General features: G+C 41.6%; 2 protein-coding genes across 4 annotated transcripts; both read left to right on the top strand.

Moving 5' to 3' along the window:
- Nucleotides 1–6,864: 6,864 nt before the first annotated feature.
- LOC120448977 (carnitine O-palmitoyltransferase 2, mitochondrial) lies at nucleotides 6,865–9,620 on the top strand. Its single transcript, XM_039631237.2, has 3 exons — nucleotides 6,865–8,040; nucleotides 8,102–8,896; nucleotides 9,015–9,620. Exons 1-3 carry the CDS (start codon nucleotides 6,977–6,979, stop codon nucleotides 9,157–9,159), a joined length of 2,004 nt encoding a protein of 667 aa, XP_039487171.1. The 5' UTR covers nucleotides 6,865–6,976; the 3' UTR covers nucleotides 9,160–9,620.
- An 11,505-nt stretch (nucleotides 9,621–21,125) lies between these two features.
- LOC120448464 (actin-binding Rho-activating protein) lies at nucleotides 21,126–22,135 on the top strand. Of its 3 annotated transcripts, none has more exons than XM_039630483.1 (2): nucleotides 21,126–21,258; nucleotides 21,312–22,135. In XM_039630483.1, the coding sequence occupies exons 1-2, from the start codon at nucleotides 21,244–21,246 to the stop codon at nucleotides 21,846–21,848; spliced, it is 552 nt and encodes a 183-aa protein (XP_039486417.1). In that variant the 5' UTR covers nucleotides 21,126–21,243; the 3' UTR covers nucleotides 21,849–22,135. The 3 variants fall into 3 exon arrangements, with proteins under 3 accessions (XP_039486417.1, XP_039486418.1, XP_043861948.1); XM_039630484.1 differs by having other exon boundaries at nucleotides 21,129–21,258; nucleotides 21,324–22,135; XM_044006013.1 differs by having other exon boundaries at nucleotides 21,251–21,265; nucleotides 21,324–22,135.
- The last annotated feature ends 433 nt before the right edge of the window (nucleotides 22,136–22,568 follow it).

The raw sequence follows: 22,568 nt of genomic DNA, 5'->3' as shown, positions 1-22,568 counted from the left end.
GAAAGTGTTTTTGAAAGGAAATCAGCTCAAAGCAAAGCAAATTTATTATGTTTCGCAGCTATGGAGCATAATACCATCTGGAATTCAAATCAATGCCTTTGCACACGTTTGACTACACTAAACACTGTTTAACATATTGCACAGCATTCTGTTTAACTAGATTGACTGATGTCTTGCAGGTAAACCTGTATCTATATATACATGTATATAGACCGGACCCAGTTGAGTTGACAACTGCCGGGGCGAAGCAATTTGCATTCTGAGCCCGGCCAAAAGATCCGGCATTCCGACGTGTGTAAGTGGAGGCTGCTGGCCTGCAATCTCGGAGTCAATGGAAATGCAGTGAGTAAATGCAGCAGCGTCTGTCCCAGCGGTAAATATGCAAATAAATGCATGGGACCGGCCAAGTGCAATCACGTGCCCTCGCAAAAATGCAACTGCAGGACAGGGTCCAGAGTCCTGCCATCCTGCCATCCTTGGAATATATAATTCAGTGGCACAGCCACTCGGTTGTCTTCCCTTTTTTGTTTTGTTTGATTGCATTTCAATTTGCTGGGTCTTTCTTTTCGATTTTCCACCCACGCGGAAATTAAGCTGCAATCGAATGCATCCAGAATAAAACAAGTGTTTTTTTTTTATATAAATACCAATTTGCCTCAGTTCGTGCCCAGATCTGATTTACATATATGTATGTATTTTCAATCGGTATTTTCGACATAACTTGGCTAAAAAAGGTGGACGAGCTAAAAAGAAGACCGTTTTGTACTGCCAATAAACATAGCTAACTATCCAAAACACTATTTTTAAAATTTTCAAAAAAAATTTTTTTTTTTAATTTTCATCATCAAAATTTGCGAAAAATGGCCAAAAACTAGAATTTCAAAGTATGTACACGGATCGTTAGGGAATTTTGTTATGAACTCAACGAGGTATAGCATTCTACATTTGGACAACTATTTTTACTGCTATCGAAAAAAAACGGTTTATTTTTTATCAAAAAATGTAAAAAAAAAAAATGTTGTAAAAAATCGATATTTTCAATTGGCGTTTTCGCAATAACTTTGCCAAAAATGGACGCACAGCTAAAACAAAGACTGTTTTGTGTTGATAACAAACATAGCTAACTACGTCTATCCCAACTTTTTCGGTTTTCGAAAAAAAAAAATTTGAAAAATTTTTGCATTTTTAATAAGGGGTACCATCATCAAAATTTGCGAAAAATGTCCAAAAATTAGCATTTCAATGTATGTACACGGATCGATAGGGAATTTGGTTACAAATCCAACGAGGTATGGCATTCCACATTTGGATAATTACTTTTATTGCTATTGAAAAAAAATTGATTTTTTTTTATCAAAAAAATATAAAAACATTTTTTTGCAAAGGTAGTTTAAATACTGAATAATGAAATAGTTGTAATCAAAATATCACAGCCAATGAATATTTTAATGTTACTAAAGGAATATACGGATTATTAAAAATTAACAAAGACGATGGTGTCGTATAAATATTTAAACTAAAGTGTTCTATTGCGCGTTTGACTTCATTTCAATTGAATGGTAAATGCTCTTTTTGCAGCCGTATAAATTCCATTACAACTCGCATTTAAACAAATCGTTCGGCCATTCAAAAACCAGCCACAATAACAATTTTCGAAAATGGCCCGCACAAAAAGAAACAAACTTTGTTGGAACACCCGTAAATCCGTCCTTCTGCCTTTTGGGCTTCCACTCAATTGAATATTTTCGGCACTGGCAAATGAAAATCGCTTCAAAAATGTTCGCATTTGCAATGCCCAATGCCATTGGGATTCGTTTACAAACGGATTCCCCATTCACATGTCCGCTGATATTGCGAAATCCTTACTGCAGGACAAGGTTGACGTCACGTCCATATTTTGCATGAAATTAAGTGCAGATATGGGGAAAAAAATATTGCAAAAATAATTCCAAATATTTTGAGTGATCAACGAAGAACCGCGAATAAATAACAACAGCATGACGCAGGCTTATGGCTATATTTTTTCTTTGTTGGGTGACGCAAATAGTGGTACGTTTTCTGCTATTTTTAGCGAAGGGTCCGGCGCCTGTTTTCATAATTTATGTGAACTTGATTTATTTGTGCGCATTTCCGCTCATTTTGATTCCATTACGATTGGCGGAACGCGCTGCCCCCCGACTATTCCCGCTCCCCTCATAAACTTCCGCCTGATTAATGGCCGTCAGCACGACATGTGAAAAGTGTTGCCTACTTCTAGGGACCTGTTAATTGCCGGCCATAAAATTGGCCAAAACGCGCGGCGACACGCGAACTGCTGCTCCTGCGTCCTTCATCATGCGTCCTGCGGGGGGAAATCAAACAATTCAATCTGCTCGCAATTGTTGAAAGCAGGATGAAGGCCAAGTGTTTTGGACTCTGGACGTGGCCTAACAAGGATCACAAGGAGCATATACAGCCGTTTTCCCAGTCCTTCCACTTTTCGGCTCACTCAGCCAGGGAAAATTAAATTTACAACGAACAACATCAGTTACATGTCGTCATGGCGGGACTGTAGCCCAGGGGCCAGAAGCAGGAATCTGCAGGAATTAGGGGTCACGGGCCAGGGGTCAGGGAATCGGTGACTGAGACTTACACTTTAAAAAACAAATAGCCCCAGCATTTAATGGCATTCAATTATGATGTATGATGCTTTCGAGTAGCATGTAACAATATACATGCATGCTATTTTATAGCTGTCTGAAAATGCGTTGAGTTTTATGTTCTGCATATTTTTAAGGCATATGCATGTATATTTTCCAAGTGCTGAAAATGAGGGTGATAGGCAGGAGTTCACATGTCGGCGCCGTTTCCTTTTGGGAGGTCCTGGGACCTGGCGTTGGCTTTATAGCAATTTAATGTGTTCTTGTAGCCGTTGTTCCACTCTTGTGAAAAATGATTTCGCTTTGCACCACGCCAAAGCCCAAAAAAAAAGCATATCAAGTAGAGAAAAAAGAAAACGAAGCTAGCAATTTGTCTGCCCTTCTAGGAAAATCATCACAATGGCGGTTGTTTAGTGGGCGGAATCGCAGACTTGGCTTTCCCAAAAGTTAAGGAATTTCGCGTGCATTTCCATACAAGCGTGCTATTACACACATTTAGTAATTGGGATAGCCATTATATATATATATACATTTTTTTTTTTGCGGCTTGATTTTGAGAAGGCGTTTCGCCACATGGTGGCAATCATTACTTTATTTTCGTGGCTCCTTAAGCGGCTTGGGTTTATCTTGGCATTGCTTTGCTGAGTGTGTTAAGGTTCTCTTTAAATGGCGGTATAACTATAGTAAGATTTTATACAAGCTGAAAAATAACATACAATATCACACTTTAATAAAGCAACTAAGATTTATAGATGCCCACGTTAACCAACATTTCCCCAGCATTCCAGAGTGCCACCACATACATATATGCATGCCATACGTCGCACCACACCCAAAGATATCAATAAACCTTGTGGCCAGCGGCTATTGATTGCTGGTGACATTGAACCTTGACATTGCTGCCTGGGAAAAGGATTCCCCGGCGATTGTTCCTGTGGCATATTAATTATGCTGCTGGCCATCGCCCGTGGCTGGTCATAAATTAATGGCTCGAGTTCAGTGTCCCCAAAATTGCAGCAATTATCTGCATTATTTTCTTGAGGCATGCCGGGCAATTATGAAAATTAACATGTTTGTGCATAATGGCACACAAGAGCCGCAAACTGTGGCAGCACAATGCTTTTACATATTCATCAGCCTACAAAATGTTCAAGAACTCATAAAGTGGGCGGATTCTTGTGTATTTCCCTGTTATTTGCGTGTGGGCCTTGACTTAATCTGCTTGCCTTATTTGTCATGCACGTCCACGTTGGTAAATTAAATTTGAATTTCCGTCGACTGCCGGCGGGGAAACAACTCGGGAAAAACAAGAGCGAATTTCCCAGACTTTCCACAGCGTGTTGTCCTTGTTTCCCAAGTTCTTTTTTTTGGCTACATTTGATTTAGCTTTTTAATCTGCCTGCATTGTGCACTAGACTACCATCATGTTTATTTAAATCTTTTTAAGGCAACAACCTTGACCAACTCATTCCCTGCCTACTGTGCAGCCTCCTACAGTGAGGCCTGAGTTATTGCCTCCATTTCCTGGGGCTGTCAACGCGGCCATTTGAGAGCCATCTCCGTTTTTCATGACCATGCCAATGATTTGCTCGACTGGAATGCGGCATTTATGCTGAGCCATCTATGCAAATCACTGTCCGCCCGAAGGTCGACCAAACCAAAACCCACTCAAATACTAACCCATTTGCCATTGTCATCATGAGGCAAATGGAATTTGCCAGTTAACTCTTCCATCTGGTAACCTCTTGCTGCTGCCTGATTTTTACGCAGTTGCCAACCCGTCGAAAGCGACTTATTCGCCACACCTTTCAGGTGCAGAGAGTCAGGCAAGAAGGATTCGAATCTGGATTCCCAGTCACGCTGTGCGTGCTGGAATGGTCAACAGTTTTGTTGTACGGCAAAGGACTCTAGAAACAAATGTTGATTTTCAGCGCACAGAAAAAAAAGGATTTTTTAGAGGTTTTTTATGTGCTTTCGCATCTGGTGGCGACAGTTGAAATTTTATGCCACCGTTCGTTGTTAATGAGTGTCGAGATTGTATGCTTTTTAAACTCATTCAATGACTCTTGAATAGATTTCGTTATTAACGGCAAAAACTGTGAAAAATATGTCAACAGTTTGATAAAAGAGTGCTTGTAACGGGTGTTTTTTTTAGAGGTATAGAACTTTAAGTTGGCATTACTGTTCAAGATGGCGACCGATTTAACAGCTGTCAAGTGATTTATTCTCAGTTTGGTTTGGCAATTCGTCATGCGTGCTTACAAAATCCAACTCGTGCAAGAATTGAAACCAAACGATCATCAAGCAAGGCGTAGATTCGTCGAATGGGCCCAAAACGAGATTGCTGTTGTTCCCGATTTTTCATAAGCCTCCAAGATCTTGTGATTTAACACCGCTAGACTACTTTTTGTGGGGCTATGTAAAGTCATTGGTCTATGCGGATAAGCCACAAACGCTAAACCATTTGGAAGACAACATTCGCCGTGTTATTGCCGATATACGGCCAAATGTTGGAAAAAGTCATTGCAAATTGGACGTCCAGATTGGACTACATCCGAGCCAGCCGTGGCGGTCATATGCCAGAAATCATATTTAAAATGTAATGCCACAAGATTATCTTTCATGTCAATAAAATTCATGTCAATCGAATAATCCATCGTTGTTTTATTGCAATTTAAAGTTCTATACCTCTAAAAAAAACACCCTATATATGCAATTGGCGCTAAATCATTCACATCTTATTTATTTATATTTGTGTTATGCTTATATAAAAAGCTTTCACAAATTAATAACTAGTCATAGTGCTTCCCAACAATAGTCTCTTTGAAAAATAATGCGAGACATTAATCACTAGCATAACATGTAACATATTAATTTGAATTAATAATTTAATTAATTTATTTTACTTTCCCATTCTCAGCCATGCTTTTACTTTTTCCAGCAAGTTATTTAAAGTCGCAGTGGGTCTTTAAAATACGGGGAGCAATGGCAAAGCAATTACCCATCGATTTGTTAGATTTGGAGGCGCTCAAGTGCTTAAGCGTCCTTTCACCTTTTTGGCCATGGCATCCTGGCGATTTTGGTCCGTGGATAAACAGCGTTTTTGTTTGCATTTGCGTGGCGTTTATTTGTTTGCCCGCTGTTGATGTCTGCTGGTCGAGGAGTTTTGGGCGAGAATTTTCCGGGGCAGCAAGGGGATCATCGGAGGGGTCAGGACATTCTGCAGACGTGGTGGGTCAAAGGCTCCTGCGGGTATACCAAACGGTCACTGTTCCCAGGTGAGTCGGAGTATGCAAACGGCTTACTTAAATTACGAGGCTAAGAAAGAAATGAAAATGCGCATAAAATTTTTATACTTTGTCGAATTTCACGAGCGTTTCCCACCCCATCGATTCATCTTTGCATTTTGCACTCGACGATTGCGGAGTGAAATTCTCTGGCCCTCAATTCCTCAAATTAAGTAAAGTGGATAGGGGAATCCCCTTTTCCATTTAAATTTGCATAAGAGGCATCGACGGATGCGGATGAGGATGCGGATGGGTTGCAGTGTAATTGGGCGAAGTGAAATTGCGTTAATATTTAACAAGCCAGCGAAAGTGCAAAAGCGAAGCGCATTAAATGGGCAAAAGGGATACGGAAACGTCGTCCTTCGGGGCAAAGTGCGAATTTATGCGGAATTCAGGGCGATCTGCAAAACCCTTTCCTTTGCGAACACTATACCCTCAAATGTTAAATGTTAGCCATAAGGTCAGCCAAATGTGATATTTGAGCCGTGAATGTGAAATGTTTGACCCCAAAGGGCGGCGGTCATTTTAAGTGGTAATTTAATTTCCCATTATTGTCGTTATGGTAATTCCATGAAATCATGACAATTCGACATTTTGTGTTCGACATGTGATTGCAATATAACTATCGAAAATTTAATTAAATGTGTTACATGTGCTGAAAAGTCAAATTTAATATAATCAAATAAAGAAACTGCTTTTAAAATATACTTTAAATAAAAGCAAAATGTATAAATTTAATACATTACATTTTGGCTCATAACATAAAGTTTATAAAAACAAAAATAAGAAAATATCTTTTTATCGTAAATTTCAAACACATACGATATGTGTATATTTTGGCGCTATTACAGATACCGTAAAATACCGAAAAAGTACCGCACTGCAACTATCGATAACGGCGATCAGCTGTGATCATCGATGGCAAACAGCTGATGTGGCTCGCGAATTTTCAACTTGTTGTTGCACTTTCTGTTTTGGACTTTGAAACGTCGCCTCTCGAGTTTAAACAACAATAGTTACCCAACTTGGAAAGCCATCGAGTGGAGAGCCATGTTCCGGACCCGGGTGCACCGCAATCTGTCGTGGATCTCGACAAATTCGTCGAGGACAACGACCACTCATGGCCAGCACTACCAGTACCTGCAGTGTTCCAAGCTGCCCACGCTCTACTTCCAGCGCTCCTTGCCGCGCTTGCCCATACCGCTGCTGGAGAACAGCTGTCGGCGTTTCCTGGAGGCCACCAAACCACTACTTTCGCCGGCGGAGCAGGCGGAGACCCAGCAAACGGTGGAGCAGTTCCGCCAGGGAATCGGCATGGAACTACACGCCAAACTCAAGAGCCAGGATGCGGAGAACAAGCACACCAGCTACATTTCGGAGCCCTGGTTCGACATGTATCTGGCCGATCGCGCACCGCTGCCCCTTAACTATAATCCGCTGCTGGTGATGAAGAGCGACACGCGGCCGGAGTACCAGCAACAGGTGGTGAGGGCCACCAACCTGATTATCAGCTCGCTGCGCTTCTGGCGATCTCTGCAGGCGGATCTGCTGGAGCCGGAGGTGTACCACATGAACGCCAAGAAGAGCGATACGGCCAGCTATCGCCGGTGGATGAAGGTGGCGCCCAAGGCCTTTGCCACCTACGCCTCGTACGCCTTCAAGGCCTTCCCGCTGGACATGAGCCAGTACAACCGGCTGTTTGGCACCTCCAGAATTCCGCGGATTGGCAAGGACGAGCTGGTCCACTCGCCGGACGCCAAGCACATTCTGGTAATGCGTCGCGGCCACATGTACGCCGTGAATGTTCTGGACTCGAGTGGCTACATCGAGAGTCCCAGTGTGATTCTGGGCAGACTAAGGGCTGTGCTCAAGCTGGATGCAGATCGGGAGGCAGCCAGCGTGCCTCTTGGTGTTCTCACCTCCGGACAGCGTGATGAGTGGGCCAAAACCAGACAGCAGTTTGTCAGCAACTCCAAGAATGCTGATCTTCTGGAGAGGGAGGTGGATGCGGCTCTGTTCTGCGTTTGTCTGGATGGCGATGAGGATGGAGTCTTTGACGAAAATCGCCAGGAGCCGCTCCTCAAGCATCTGCTGGCGGGAAAAGCACAGAATCGGTAAGCAGTCGAGGTTAAGTGAAGCCTTCCTGATTCACCAAAGGATTTTGTTTCGTTACAGTTGGTTCGACAAATCCATTTCCCTGCTAATAAGTGCGGATGGCACCACGGCTATAAACTTCGAGCACTCGTGGGGCGACGGAGTGGCTGTGCTTCGCTACTTTAACGAGCTATACAAGGACACTTTGAAGCAGCCGTTTGTATCCACGGAGACAGTGCACACTCCCGCCGAAGGCGATTTCAGCAACGTGCGACCCATCAACTTCGAGATCGACGATGCGACCAAGTCGGCCGTTTCAGAGGCTTATAATAAAAACGCCAGCATTGTGGATAATCTGGACATGAATGTGCTGAAGTATCCACATATCAACAAGCCCACATGCAAACAGTATGGCCTGAGTCCTGACTCCATCATTCAGCTGTCCTTCCAGCTGGCTTATCGCCAAGCGTATCAAGGCTATGTGGGCAGCTACGAGTCCTGCAGCACTTCCGCCTTCCGACACGGACGCACCGAAACGATGCGACCGTGCACAAATGCCACGCGGGACTTTTGCGAGGCTATCCTGCAGCCGGAGAGGAGCAAGCCCAGCGCCGGAGAGCTGCGAACGATGATCGATAACTGCAGCAAGGTGCATGGCCAGTTAACCAAGGAGGCAGCCATGGGCCAGGGCTTCGATCGGCATCTCTTTGCCCTTCGGCACACGGCCCAAAATGAGGGAATACCTGTTCATGATCTCTATGAGACTGAGGCTTACAAGCGCATTAACAACAACATCATTAGTACCTCAACACTGGGATCAGATGCCCTGCTAGCGGGTTCCTTTGGTCCGGTGGTCAAGAATGGCTTCGGAATCGGGTAAGTCGACTGCCTGTCGAGATTGGGTGTTTGGTTATACAAATGCAGCGTCCATTTTTCAAGTCGCCCTCGACAAATTGTTCAATAGCTGACAATTGATAACCCATTATTCTTTCAGTTATTCGATTCAAAACGATTTTGCCGGCGCCATTGTCACCACGTACAAAAACCAGGCCGATGGGAAGGTGTTCATAGACAGTCTGGAATCGGCATTTGATAAAATTTGCGCTGTCATCCAGCAGAGCAGCAGTAGCAAGAAGTAGGAGAAAACCATGAGGAGTCTGCGCCCCGACCCCAATGAATTTGGCTTTAACGTAACAGGGAGATTTATTTTGATGCTTTTACACTGGATCCCATGTGTCTGAATTGCAATATCTTATTCCTAGCTCTACAATTTATAGATTATACACTGAAAACATTCTACCCCATTTAAAGCATCTGTGTCTGTGCTTTTATCCCCGCTGCTTTAATGGTTTTTGCGGCTGATAGGATAATAAATTGGCTAACATATTGTAAGGATGCTGCTCGCTTGACATTTGGAATTGAATAAGAGAAATAATTTACGTTTTAAAACGAAGCTGGAAAAAGTTTTAAAGTAAAGAGATGCTAAATGAGCTATGTAGTTTAAAAAGTTTATATTGAAATAGGATTTCCTTACAAACCCATAAAAATCGAGTAATGATAAACGACCTTAAATAAATTCGAATGAGTGTAGTTCAAAGCATTTAAGATTCTTTAAGCATAAGAAAATATTTTTTTTTCGATCCCTTGTTTTCCTAAGCAAAATCAACACACAGAACCAAATATGGTTCCCTTTTGGTAAACCCTTTTGAGTTGGTTTAACTATTGAGTCTCCTTTTAAGCATGCGTAAACTTTGACCTTTCATTGTCACTTAACTTGAACAAGATGTGTGCCCACGCACACCCTGTTCCCAACTTGTTTATCCCGGAGTAAATAGGAGAAAACCCTTGCATTAAGCAGTTTCTGATTAAAGGTTTCACGCACGCTGACCCAGAAAACTTGGCCAAGTGGTTGCCTTTCGATTTGTATCAGCCGCACACGTCAATCGCGAACTTCGCCTAAACATGGCCAAAACTTTATCAAAACGTTGCCGTTGGGCTGGTTTTGCGGAATGGGTATGTCGCTAAATGTGCTGACATTATCAGTTGATTTATCGTCAAATTTTGTGCCCACCGGCGTGGCGTTGTAAAAATTAATTAACTTGCTCGCAGAGTCTTCCTGATACGCACCCGATTCCGCCTTAATGGGCGGCATTAAAAATTAAAAAGGAGACATTCCCGCAGCGGAGAGGTCATTAAAGCCAAGTAGACTCTTCTGCCACTGGCGGACAATTAAAAACATATTAAACTGACGTGCTGGAAAGGCTGTGCATGTGGATGTGAAAGTGGAAGTGGAAGTGGATGCGCAGTCTGTGTGTGCGAGGATGTGGGTCGATGATAAATGTGCGGTCACCAGGATTTAATATTGCGCATACGCCGCCGACGCCACCGACGCCCGGCAGCTCATTAAATTATTCAAAAATGGGACTCCACTCCGAGCTACGTCCGTCCAGATGGCTACGTAGTTGTGGCATTATATGCATCCTAGTACATCATCCTGTAGGTCCATTGTGCTGCGGCATGCGACATGTGGCTGCGACAAAATGTCCTGACGTGAAACGCCTGCTGATGAGTTCCACGCCCAGAACGCCGTTTAAATTTCCACAAATTTTTTTCTTTTAATCAAAATTGCGTTGAAAGTCTGAGGTCCGAGAAAGGCCACGATGGTAATCAATAATTGTGCTTCTAATTGAATATTAATATTTAATTTTCGCTTTCTCTCTGTGTTAAAGTACGCATCATTAGGCCGGGCATCTGTTGCCAAACTTTCCCTGGGCAAGGGCTATCCGCAAATTGATTTATGGCCGGGTGGTGGAAACCCCGCTGAATTTTAGCACTTGTCTTTTGTTCGTGGCTGGCAGCTTCAATTTGCGGCAGCAACAATATTTGTTCGACCACAGCAACCGCACGACCGCAGGGCTGTTAGCAACTTCTTACTGACCCAAAGCATCGGCCACAGTGCGTATGCGTAATCTTGGTCAACCAATTGCCGCATGTTAATGCACTTGGGCCAAAGACAAGCCGCACTTCCGCACCACGGACTAATGAGCAATTAATATGGAAATCAGTTTTGGCCATTACAAGGTGCCCAACCAATTATGTTGCGAATTGGTCCGAATTAATGGCCAGGACATGTGGGAACGTGTCGGGAAATTACAACCGCCCGCTGGTCATAAAGTCGTCCGGGGTTATCGGGATTTTATGCTCCCATATGTGATGAGTTACTAGAGTGCTTTGACTAATTATGACTAAAATTAAACTAGAAGTCAATTGGTAAAGGTTAACAGGCTAGAATACTTTAATGTACTGTAGGAGACAGTAGTAGTTAATATAAATATTAAAATAATTACCAGCTATTCTTCTCCTTCTTTTCAATAAAGGATTACACGCTGTCGAATATTAAAGTGTCAGCTACTGAAAACGACAGCTTAAGCCCAACCACAATTTTTCAAGGCAAGCGTCCTAGTGTAATTAACACCAAATTTATGAGCAATTCATGGAAAATGTCTGCACAGGTGGCTGGCAAAGTACTTGAAACTCAATTCGAGCAGCTTGTGCTTGTGCTTAGCATTCCATTTAATTGGTTTTGCCGCAGGACTTTTGGTGAGACATGAGCACAAACAATGAGCTGGCCCTATATAAATGCCAAGAGCAAAGCGGAATCATCATTTATAATTGCCGGTATTATTTATAAAATTAACAAATAGTCAATGAGCCAGCAGCGGAAACGAAAGCCAAAGAATAATTAGCACAACAAAATGGGGGAAAATAAATTTCTTTTGAGAAAAACTAAAACAAAAAATGCGCCAACATGAGATAAAAACTATTTGAGTTCGTTTTCTGGCGATTGATTCACTTTCCGATGGTTGGATGCCAGCCAGTTTTTCCGAGAGAGGAAAACAAAAAATACAACTTGAGGTGGTCGGAAATTGGGAACATTTGTTTATAAACATTTTGGTAAACAAAGGCAATTTGAAAAAAGTCGAAAAAAAGATAAAACTAAATAAACGTGGAAAGAAAAACAAGTTTGTAACTATAATTATTATTTTGACCTAGGCAAAGAATAAAATAAAAGCACAACGTATAAACATTCAACCTTTGGCAGCTACTTAGAATATTCATATGTATGTGTGGCAAAAATCAAAAGGAAATTTTAATGTTTATCAAATTAGCAGGTATTTAATAGCATTGAAAAGCAAACACAATTGAAATGGAAATTTGCATAGTAATTAAAAGGAAATTGAATGCATGGGCATTAGGTGAACATGATTATAATTATAATGGGATGTTTGGAATTTATTTAAGAACAATAAAGAACATAACAAATTCACAAAATCGGAAACATTTGTGTATAAACAAGCCGTTTGGCGACATGTGGCCAAGACACTTGTTGTGTGCGCTGTTGCGGGATAAATGCAAATGTTTAGGGACACGGCCAACGGCGCGTATGAGTCATTTTTAATTAAGATGTCAGTCACACAATGGTCCTTAGGCTCGTGCCCTATCTGCCTGGCAACTGGAGCATGTATCTACCGCATCCTGGACGATTAACTCTATGCAGCCACGTGGCAGCCAAAGGGCCAAGTCAATTAACTTGGGCCACAAAGCCGGCCATTGTTGCGCAACTCGAGTCAAGACGTCAGACTCGAGTCAATTGTGCCTCGTCACACATGTGGCATACTTGTTTACATTTCCACATGCCCGATGCCGCAGTTTTATTATCATCGTGGGCTCATCACTCAGTGAAACTTGAATACTCCTCGCTGGAACCAAGGAAGCGGAAGCCACGCACTCAACGATGTGCCCCACCTTCTCTCTCTCTCTCTCCCTCTCTGGCGGAGGTTAATTCAATTTACTGCCTCGTATGCCTCAAATTTTTGTGATTGTCTCGGCACACACACGTCCAATTGGGGCAGCCATTCGGAAATGCAATTTACCACCAAACGCGAAAAAGTTTTGAATACTTCGGCCCACCCCGAAACACTCGCGCATTGGCGCCAAAAAGTTTCACAACTCACTGAGGCGAAAATGCTCAGAGCTCAACGCTCCAGCCGGAAGGATCTGCCTCATAGAGTATTCATGACATTTAAGTTGCCATTTGCGTATGGCCACACCCTGTAATTTAAAGCTTCGCGTGGCATTTCAGACACTTTGGCAATGCCAAAAAAATATTTTATACGAGTTAATTATATATGCTGTTCAATGAAGTGGTTCAAGCTTCATAAATTAAATATATTTAAAAGCTTAATTCATATTTATGAAGTAAAAAGATTAAGCTCTTTAAAAGGTCTGCTTCAATGTGGACAACAAAATAGTTTACGCAATACTACTAACTTGACAACACATCTCGGTTCATCCCAAATTTCCGCTCAAGCTATATATAGTTTCATGTATCTGGGACCACAGCAAACAAGCGCCAACTTCAAAGCAACATTTGATTTATGGACAATGGAAATGTCTGAGCCCGAGAACAGACGACAGCCAAATGGGAGTTGGCTTCGAGCAGAAGTTATGATGGCCCGAAGCGACTCCACCATTTCCCCCTCAAGTGCGTAACTTTCCATTTGGAGACCGGATATGTAGAGAAAAAATGTTGTAATTACATCTAGTAAATTATTAACATTCCAATCATGTCCCTTAATACTGTGCTGAGGAAAGTCAAAATTAGTTTTGTGCAGCTTCATTTTAAAATATAAGGTAAGGTAATGAGATTTCTAGGCTCATCATGGCGATATTTTTCCGCAGTGTATCCTTCTGAGTTGCACGTAGAACGCTCACATTCTCGTTGGCTTGCCAACTTTATGGCCGATGAATGGAAGGGGGCGTGGCCGGGGGGCAGTGGGCACTAGGCCGGCGAATAAACAAAAAACACATTGACCTCGCCCAAGAATATTGCAAGCCATGCAATAATTCTGCTCCTGGCCTTTATGAGGCAGTTGTGTTTCGTCTGGCCGGGATTTCATTACTCCAGCGTATCCTTTACAGAAGGGAAAGCCTGCGAACGGCACCCTCAAAAAACTAACCAAACGTACGGAAGTCACATTTTCTCGAAGGTAGGAGGAGAATGGGTGGGTGGGTGGTTATCTGGGTCAAGTGTCTCGTATTTCATTGTAGTAATTACATTTCGCTTTGCCTCTGGCTGCGTTTTAACCCAGAGTTATGGAATTTCAAACGTTTTGGCCTTGTCAAGCTGGGAAAATGTGATTTTGCCATCGCTCAGCGCAATGGAAATGCAGCTGACGGGGAAAATATCGGTGGCGGTGGCGGTGGCGTGGTTGGGTGCCAATGGGAATTGATTTTACAACCGCGGCGACCGAAATCCGCAAACATTTTCGCATCGAAGTCACAATTGCCACACGCTCGTGCCGCGAGTATATTGACCTTCGGTCCGAAGGACTCTCCTCCTATGGCCACGTCACCATCGACTGGCTTTGCTGGCCAAGAAAATAGGGACTAGCATGTTTTCGCCATAAAGCAGCAAAGCGGTTATTCCTGTTCGCCATCAACAACCCGACCCCCCCGCTTTGCCATCAAGAGTTCTGCCATTGTTGTCGTCTCAACTCGCTGGCAAGTGATGTGTGCAAAGTGGAGATGACGCATACGCCCCGTTCGCCGCTCGCCAAACAAGGCCAGCTGCAGCTAAATGTTGCAGGCAATTAACCGTTTAATTTGAAGGCAGTGTGTAACCCGTTTTGGAAAATGGAAAATTCAATTTAAGGAAAGCTAATCAAGGACTTCAACTTAAATTTGTACACAGTAGGAAAACAGGATCATAAGTTAGGTATTCTTTCGTCAACTTAAAATTAAATTGGTTCATGATGTACAACTACAGTGATACTATGATTATGTTTGTAGTGATTATCGAAATAATAAAATGCCTTTTTTTAAATATTTATGCCTTTATTAACTAATAGATATAAACCTTGTAACTCACATTGCTAAATTCTCTATTTTTCCTTTGTGTAGACTATTTTTAGAAGGCAGTCGGTGTGGAAGAGCCTTATCCTGGCAGCCGGAATACTAGGCAATTTGCATAAATTTAACATGAATCAATGCTGCACGGGGTGGGGGGAAAAGCGGAACGGAGCCGAAGGAAAAGCGGCGGGGAAAGCCAGGCGGGGGAGCCATAAAACAGCGAAAGTAGGGAAATGCGTGAGCGAACAATGAATGAATGATTCAAACACACACAGTGCACAAACATACTCGTCCTATACACTGCCACATAGGCAGTTATGAGAGGGCGTGAATGGCCTACGCCTAAATAAATCAATAGGGAAACCAGCCACAGCGCGTAAATTAAGCCGAGGAAAATTGAAGGAAAATTGCAGTGCGCCACATAAAAGCAGCCAGCCATTTCCAGAGCCATCGAAAATTTATGCAGATGCGATGAGGTATCCCTAATCTCCGTGTAATGCCAGCTAATTTCGAATATGTCTCACTGAATGTGAATTTGTATTACGAAAAAAGCATATTAAATCTAGCAATTGCTGAATTAAGGCTCTATAAATGATGGTTAAATGTTTTATGTTACTGCTGTCAATAAAACAAATTTTAATTAAATGTCAGTAAATTCCAGTATATTAAGCTTATTTAAACGCAAACTTTTATACCTGATTAATTTGAAAGCAGGAATCCAATATTTAATTGAAACAATTTAATATGCACCCACTTATAAATATTAATTACACATCAACATATCAATAATGAGCATATGTAATTGCGACAGCAAAAACTATCATAATGAATTTGAAAAACCAAATCAAAAAAGCTTGCAGCATTAAATATTTAGCAAGGCTTTTTTCTGTTATTTTAATTGCCTAACAGTAATTACATTCTATTTATGATTTATTTGCATTCAATTCAATTACAGCTTTTGCATTTAGCTAGTAAAAAAAACAGAAACTTTGTGAGTGAGAATTCCAGTAACAAACTAGTGCGTCTTTAAAACGTTTTTATGGATAAGTGCTTTATAACTATATGTGATTTTATGTATGTGATATGTTCGTTTTATTCGTTTCTCTAAAAGCAGTTCCAAGTTTATTTCCCGCTAAAAATCTTATGTCATCTTGTTCTAGAATATTACAATGCTGCTTGAAATTCATTTGTGGTTCAGTTACATAACAATAAATTATGATTTTTTTTTATTATTTTGAATGAGACCAGTTGATAGCCACTTAAGAGTTACAGTTGGCATGACCTTGAGCATGATTTTACCCTAACTGAAAGGGTAACATTGAATTTAGTAAAATTTTATAACCAATTGTAGGAGTTTAGCTAATGGAAAAACCAACTTGAAATTATTGATTTCGATTGATAATTGATAACTGAGTTTAAAGACTATTACTATATATTTTTATCATTGTACTTTTTGCACCACCTGTATATTTCTCAGAAATCAGGTCTTAAAGATTTTTATTATACATATATATTTATGAAAATATTAGCATTAAGACAATATTTTTGAAGTTTTCAAGGCTTAAACTTCAAAGGACTCCGTCTGCCAGCTTATTTTGACGTCATGTTGTTTATGGTATCTCATAACTACGGCCTGCAAGTCGGGACCCAGAATATCCATAATATTTTCTGGGCTGTTATTTTTGCTGCTATTTCTTGGCCATTGAGAGGCGGCGCAGTTGGAATTTAAATATGTAATTAAGTCCGCGGAACAAGGGGCTAGGAAAATGGCCAAGGAAAATCGTTGGTTGCTGGGCAACGCATATTAAAATGAGTTTTTATTCCCATTTCCCTTCGCCAAGCCGGGGGGCCAAAAATAATTTGTGGCTCGTCGATGACCGCATGGCACTAGGCTAATGAAAATTAAATTGAATATGCGGCTGCCTGTTATAATGGAATCCAATGGCCACATGATTGGGTCGCAGTTGCGTGCAAATCATGGCCGCGATTAAGTGCAAATGAAGCCTGATTAATTGCCAGCCGATTGCAGCCCCCGCCCTTCAGCCCTGGAATTATAGCCACAAAGATCCGCTGGCCCAGTGCAAACAAAAGGCCAGCAAATGTCATATTTTACGGCCACTTTTGCTGGCCTTGTTAAGCCATTGTTCCGGTGGCACGCATAAAAAGCCAAAGTTGCGACCATGAAAATTCATGGCTAGACCGACATTTTACTTGCTGCTGGTCGGAATATTAGTGCTGTATTGCAGGAATTCAATTTAGCCTGGGGTGGGAGGTTTTTAATAAGCTGAAACAACAATTTCGTGTATACTAAACCATTTAAACTTATCATAAAACAGAGAAATAAAAGGTATCAATAACCCACGATTTCCCGTTGAAACATGATAAAGCTGGCGTTTAAGTTTTAAAACAAATATACGTTATTTTGAAAGGATTTCAACATTATTTATATTTACTGCACATGACCAGCTTTTATCTAAATACAAAACAGTCAAAAAATGTTTAACTAGATTAGTGTTAAGCTAGATGGCCCACTTTACTTACTATATCATAGATTTCCGCTGGTAAAAAAAATATGAAGTACTAAACGGATGAATTACCCTATTTTTGCTTTGGCCATAATATTTTCGTGCAGGTTTTTATTGCCTTTTCCTAATTCGAATTGATGTAAAGTATTAAAAAATCAAGTTGTGATGGCCCATAAAAATATGAAAACGCATATACAAATTTCTGTATGAATGGGTTTACAGCTGAAATGTTTCAAAAGCTGCAAACTACCCGTATATAAGCTCGTTGGATGCTGCCGATTGGCTTAAAGGCTTTCGCGTTCATTGGCAGGTCATAAAACCCTTGGCAACAACAAGGCCAACACTGTGTCAATAAAAGTGTCAATCAAATCAATGAAACAGACTTGCAATTTTTCATGCTCCCTAGCACATACACTATGCAGAGAGAGAAATTTCGACAGTAATTTCGCTTAGTCCTTAAAAGATATCGTACTATCTAGAAAACAGAGTAGAGAAATACGAAATATGTTAGAATAACGAGCTCCCCAATAAGTCAAAGGAAACTATTTGGCATACGTACCCATTAATGTGTTTTTTTTTGCAGTGCATTACCCACACACTCACATTATTCTGGCACCGGCTGTTGCATATTTTCGGCGGAAAAAAAACTAGAGCTATCACAACAAAAGGACATAAAAACATTGTGGCAATGCTTTCCCCTTTTTGCCCCACTTCATGTTGACTTGACTAATTTTTTGTGATCGAAGTTTGGTTTATTTCGATTGGGTTTTTGTTTTTTTTTTTCGAGGTCATCAGCTGTCTGTTGTCGTGGCAAAAGTTGATTTGATTTTCGGCGACCGTTCAGTGCACATCGGTGATATTAAACGCTCTGATTATGACAGACTAGGCCAAGAAGGCCATAAACGAGACCCTGGCAGCTGCCAAATGAAGCTGAAAAAATGCAACTACCAGATGTCCCCTTTGGGTTTTTCGTATGCAAAAGGAAAATTCAAAGCGGAATGCGTTCATTTATCAAACTTTGACTGGAGCCAGACCGAAGGAAAACACAAAATAAATCGCTTTGTCGTTTCGCCCAAAAGTTATAAATGACACAAATTTCGAGGGCCAAGTCGAAAAGCTTTGTCTTCGTTTTGGCGACCAATGAAATGGGTTAGAGAAAGGATACATATATCCTTTCGGAGTTGAGACTTCGAGCGATGATCGAAGGATATTAAACACATTGGGGGTCCCCTGGAATGAAAACAAAAAACAGGTGTTAACCGCAGACCATATAATATTGCCTCTCGCTCAATGAAAACAGCGAATTAGGCAGCAATTTGTAAATCCAATGCTCAACCCCGAAAATTTATTGCCAAACGTGCCACACATAAAATTCACCCAGCCAAGACAGTTTTCATTCATTTCTTTCTTCTCTTCTCTTCTCTTCTTATTTCTTTTTTTTTTATTTTATGTTGCATTTGCGGAAAATTGTTTTACATTACAGGCAGCTCCAAATTGAATAATGCGTCGGGGATTTTCTGGGGGCCAATACAAACAACACATAAATTCTTAGGGGCCATATGCAGACATGGTAGCATCTTAAGTGCCTCTCGACAAAGGGGCGTGGCTTGCCAAACTGCCACTGTCACTCCTTCGGTCGGAAAATGCAACTGAAAATCGGTAGGGAATAGCAAAACATATGGCGAAATGGCAAGTGGCGGAAGTACCAGCATCTTGTCTCTCTGACAGATGGCGAGGCTTAGTAACAACTAGTGATGAGAAAGGGTTTACTTTTAGGGGACAAATATTTTCAGCTTAAGGAAAAATGAAGAAAATCTGAAGAAAAGCCTGTTTTCACTACCGTAGATTTATCCCATCCTAACAAAGTAAAAAATTCATAAAAGGCTAAAAATAAATTTTTCTTAAAATAGTTTAGCTTTATAGGCATGTCTATTACTATAAAAACAATACTAGATATTATCCTTATTTATATTTGTGAATGGTATTGATATTGTGTGTATATAGGTACACACCTCAGCACTAATGAAAAGCTGTCGCCCCTCGAACCTTTGAAAAATACGCAATCATTGGGTGGTAAGCTGCTCTACAAATATTTCCTTTGGTTGCTCCATCATTAAGGAAGTGGTTTGGGATGGGCAAACACAGACTTCAAAGCCGTGGAAAGTTGCTGTTCTGGACTGCCAGAAATAAGCTGCTTTTGCATTAAGTTTGCCCTGTGCCCACTTGATTTCATTTGTCATGCCGAGCCATAAATAACTAAAGGCTAAGAAGAGGCGCCAAACGTTAATCACAGCAAGTGGAGGAAATCAAAAACAGACAACGGACCTGTGTCCAAAGTCAGGGGGGAAATCAAGGGAAAAGCGGGTGGAAAGTCGGGGAAACACCCAGCCAACACCACTAAGCAAAGTCAACGTCTGACACCAGCATTAATTGCGCATTAATGTTTATTGCTTAACGGATGTGGAAGTGGCGCCATTTTGCCATTTGTCTGTTTTGTTTCGTGTCCTCCACGCTTTTCCTCCATCGGAAAGGAAACTGAAACAGAAAAACCGCCGGAAAACTGTTTTGATACCCTTCGAGAAAAGTACACGCTTAAAGCGTGATTTAACTTAATGCTCATTCGACGGAACTATTGGTTCATGCCCTCGGAAAGAAAATAATTGGATTGGCAGATTGTGTGACAGAATTTAATTGGAGGCTCCCGAGGCGAAGGATATTATAGATTTTATTGGTTTTGCTTGGGGCCACAATTTTGCTGGCTTTAACTAATGGTAATCCAAGGCGCTGCTCTTGAACAGCTCCTTAAGTTACCATTTGTATTTTGTATTTCAATTCGAATTTTCTTTAACTTATTTATACGTAAATGACTAAATTTCCTTTATTGAAAGTGAATATAGTGAAATTCGAGTGTAGATGGCATATAGCATTTCGAATTCTGATGGAATTAAAAGCATATTAAGCTCTCGACTTGAGCTATTCCTCGATTAGCTTTTATTATCTCGTAGCTTTCAATTCCTCGTTTTGTTTCATTAATTCCTGCCGTTCCTGTTTTTTCGCTACCACTCGGTCTTTCTGTCTTTCTCTGCGAAATTTGTTTTGTATTTCCGGCTGCACTGAGCTCCAAATACTTCCGGCGACTTGCGCGCCATTCGAGGCTTAAATTTATGGAGCTAGTTTGCGAGCTGTTTCCGCCGCATTTGCCACATGGCTGCCACAGCCTGTGGAGTTGGCTTAAGGCTGCACTAAAATCCACCAAGTGGGTGGACCTGAATGTGGACTCCGATGTGGCTGTGGGTGTGGATCTCCAGGGGGGTAAGTATTTAAGGCGACACTTTGATTGATTATCCCTGGGCAAACTTGCGCCTGAATCTGAATCCTTTGATGCGGCCTGGGATACAAGCGCTCCCTAATGAGATGCATGTGTTTGCATCCATGTGGCACGAACAATCAGTGGTGGAATGATTGAACGCAATAAGTATCCACCAACTGTTTTTACTCCAGTTGCCAATTATCACATTAGGTTAAAGGTTAACAGCAAAAGGAACTACTGTTAAATATAAGAACAGATAAACCACATTAAAAATTATATAGGTAAGTTACCAAAAACAAAAAATAGTTAACTTAAAGTAATATTGTGCAGGGTAATAACATTTTCATAATAACACACTTTTCAAACCTGGCTGACGTGTTTGCTTACCAGCTGAAATCACAGTAGGCTTCACTGTGGTTTGATAGCGACAAACATTTTCGGCAAACAACCGTTCAAATTTCCAGCATAATTATAAAATGGCTGAAAACCAGGTGAGTGGTCGGTCAGCCGAATTGATTGCCAATTACCTTTGAGCCTCAAAAAGGAATCGCTGCAGGACTCGTCGGTCTCGTCACGCATCACGCTCTTTAACCAGCAAGCTGAACAGCATAAAAACTGGATGATGATAAACCCCTTCGCCCACTACAACGTCAGTGAGATGCCGAAAAGGACTTTTACAGAGGAGGAATACGGCAGAGCGCCGACGGGCAGTCTCTCCGAGCAGAGATCCTTGCAGGCCAGTGTTCGTGCTCTGGAGGAGATCCTCCAACTCTGCGATATGATACAGAAATCCGGTCGAGATGATCCTATAGATGGCAGAAAAGTACTTGCTTTCGGTCAGCTATTTGAAACTTACAACGATATATCCGACAAGTTGCTGGCCACGCTGTTGGGTGCTCGAAAGTATGGATTCATAGACTTTAGCGGGGAAACCCTTTTCCAAGGTCGCGATGACACAGAACCCGTCCGCCTGCTGCGCCCCTTCGAGGAGCTCCAAACCGAAATCATTGCCAAGGTCGCTGGTCTGCGGTGCGATTTCACTGAAAAACCGGAGGAATCCACTTTGCTTCGCGAGGATTAGCAAATGTTTTCTGCTTAAAAGTGGGCCAGAAACTGTCACCTACTTTTGACCCGTGTCAAAACCACGGGCACGTCTTCGCCTCTGAGCCCTTTTGCTAATTGAATTAAAGTCTGGTTACCAGGCCAAAAGGCTTTTAACCAACAGCGAAAAACCGGTGCGAAAAACCGCCAATCCCATCACGTATACGACATGAGGGCCCTCTCGCAAACACCTGTCGCTGTGGCTTTTTAATAGCACTTCACCCCTGCGATTGTATTGCCTTCAGGAAATAAACAAATTATAGCCGACTTAGTTGAGTTCCTTCGTTTAGCTGACAAATTATGTTGAATTGTTTGAGTAAATGGGAGACTGTAAGTCATTTGCTTTCTAGGTTGCTCACTTGAAGGTCGAAAAGCGCATTAACACATTGTGAAAAAGTATGAAGGTATGTTTTGCTATATTAGAGAGTATTTCAATTCAATATTTAATATACCTAACGATTCTTTTAATGGTATTCACTGTTGGAAATTCGGCTGAAGCGTGGGCTGTCGTGTAATGTACCACTGATTTAATTTACCGATGAATTGAGCCACCCCCATTGATTCCTCACCTCGATCCCGGCCAGAAAACATCAATTTTCGTGCTCTAAAGCCTCAATAAATTCGCACACAGGCATCAAATGATTGAATAATGAAGAGGGAATGGATGAGTTCCCGCTATTTGTGACACATAATTATGATG

Source organism: Drosophila santomea, chromosome 3L (assembly GCF_016746245.2).
Source record: "Drosophila santomea strain STO CAGO 1482 chromosome 3L, Prin_Dsan_1.1, whole genome shotgun sequence".
NCBI lineage: Eukaryota > Metazoa > Arthropoda > Insecta > Diptera > Drosophilidae > Drosophila > Drosophila santomea.
Note: the sequence above shows the minus strand (reverse complement) of the source record. Positions and strands in the feature narration are given on the sequence as shown.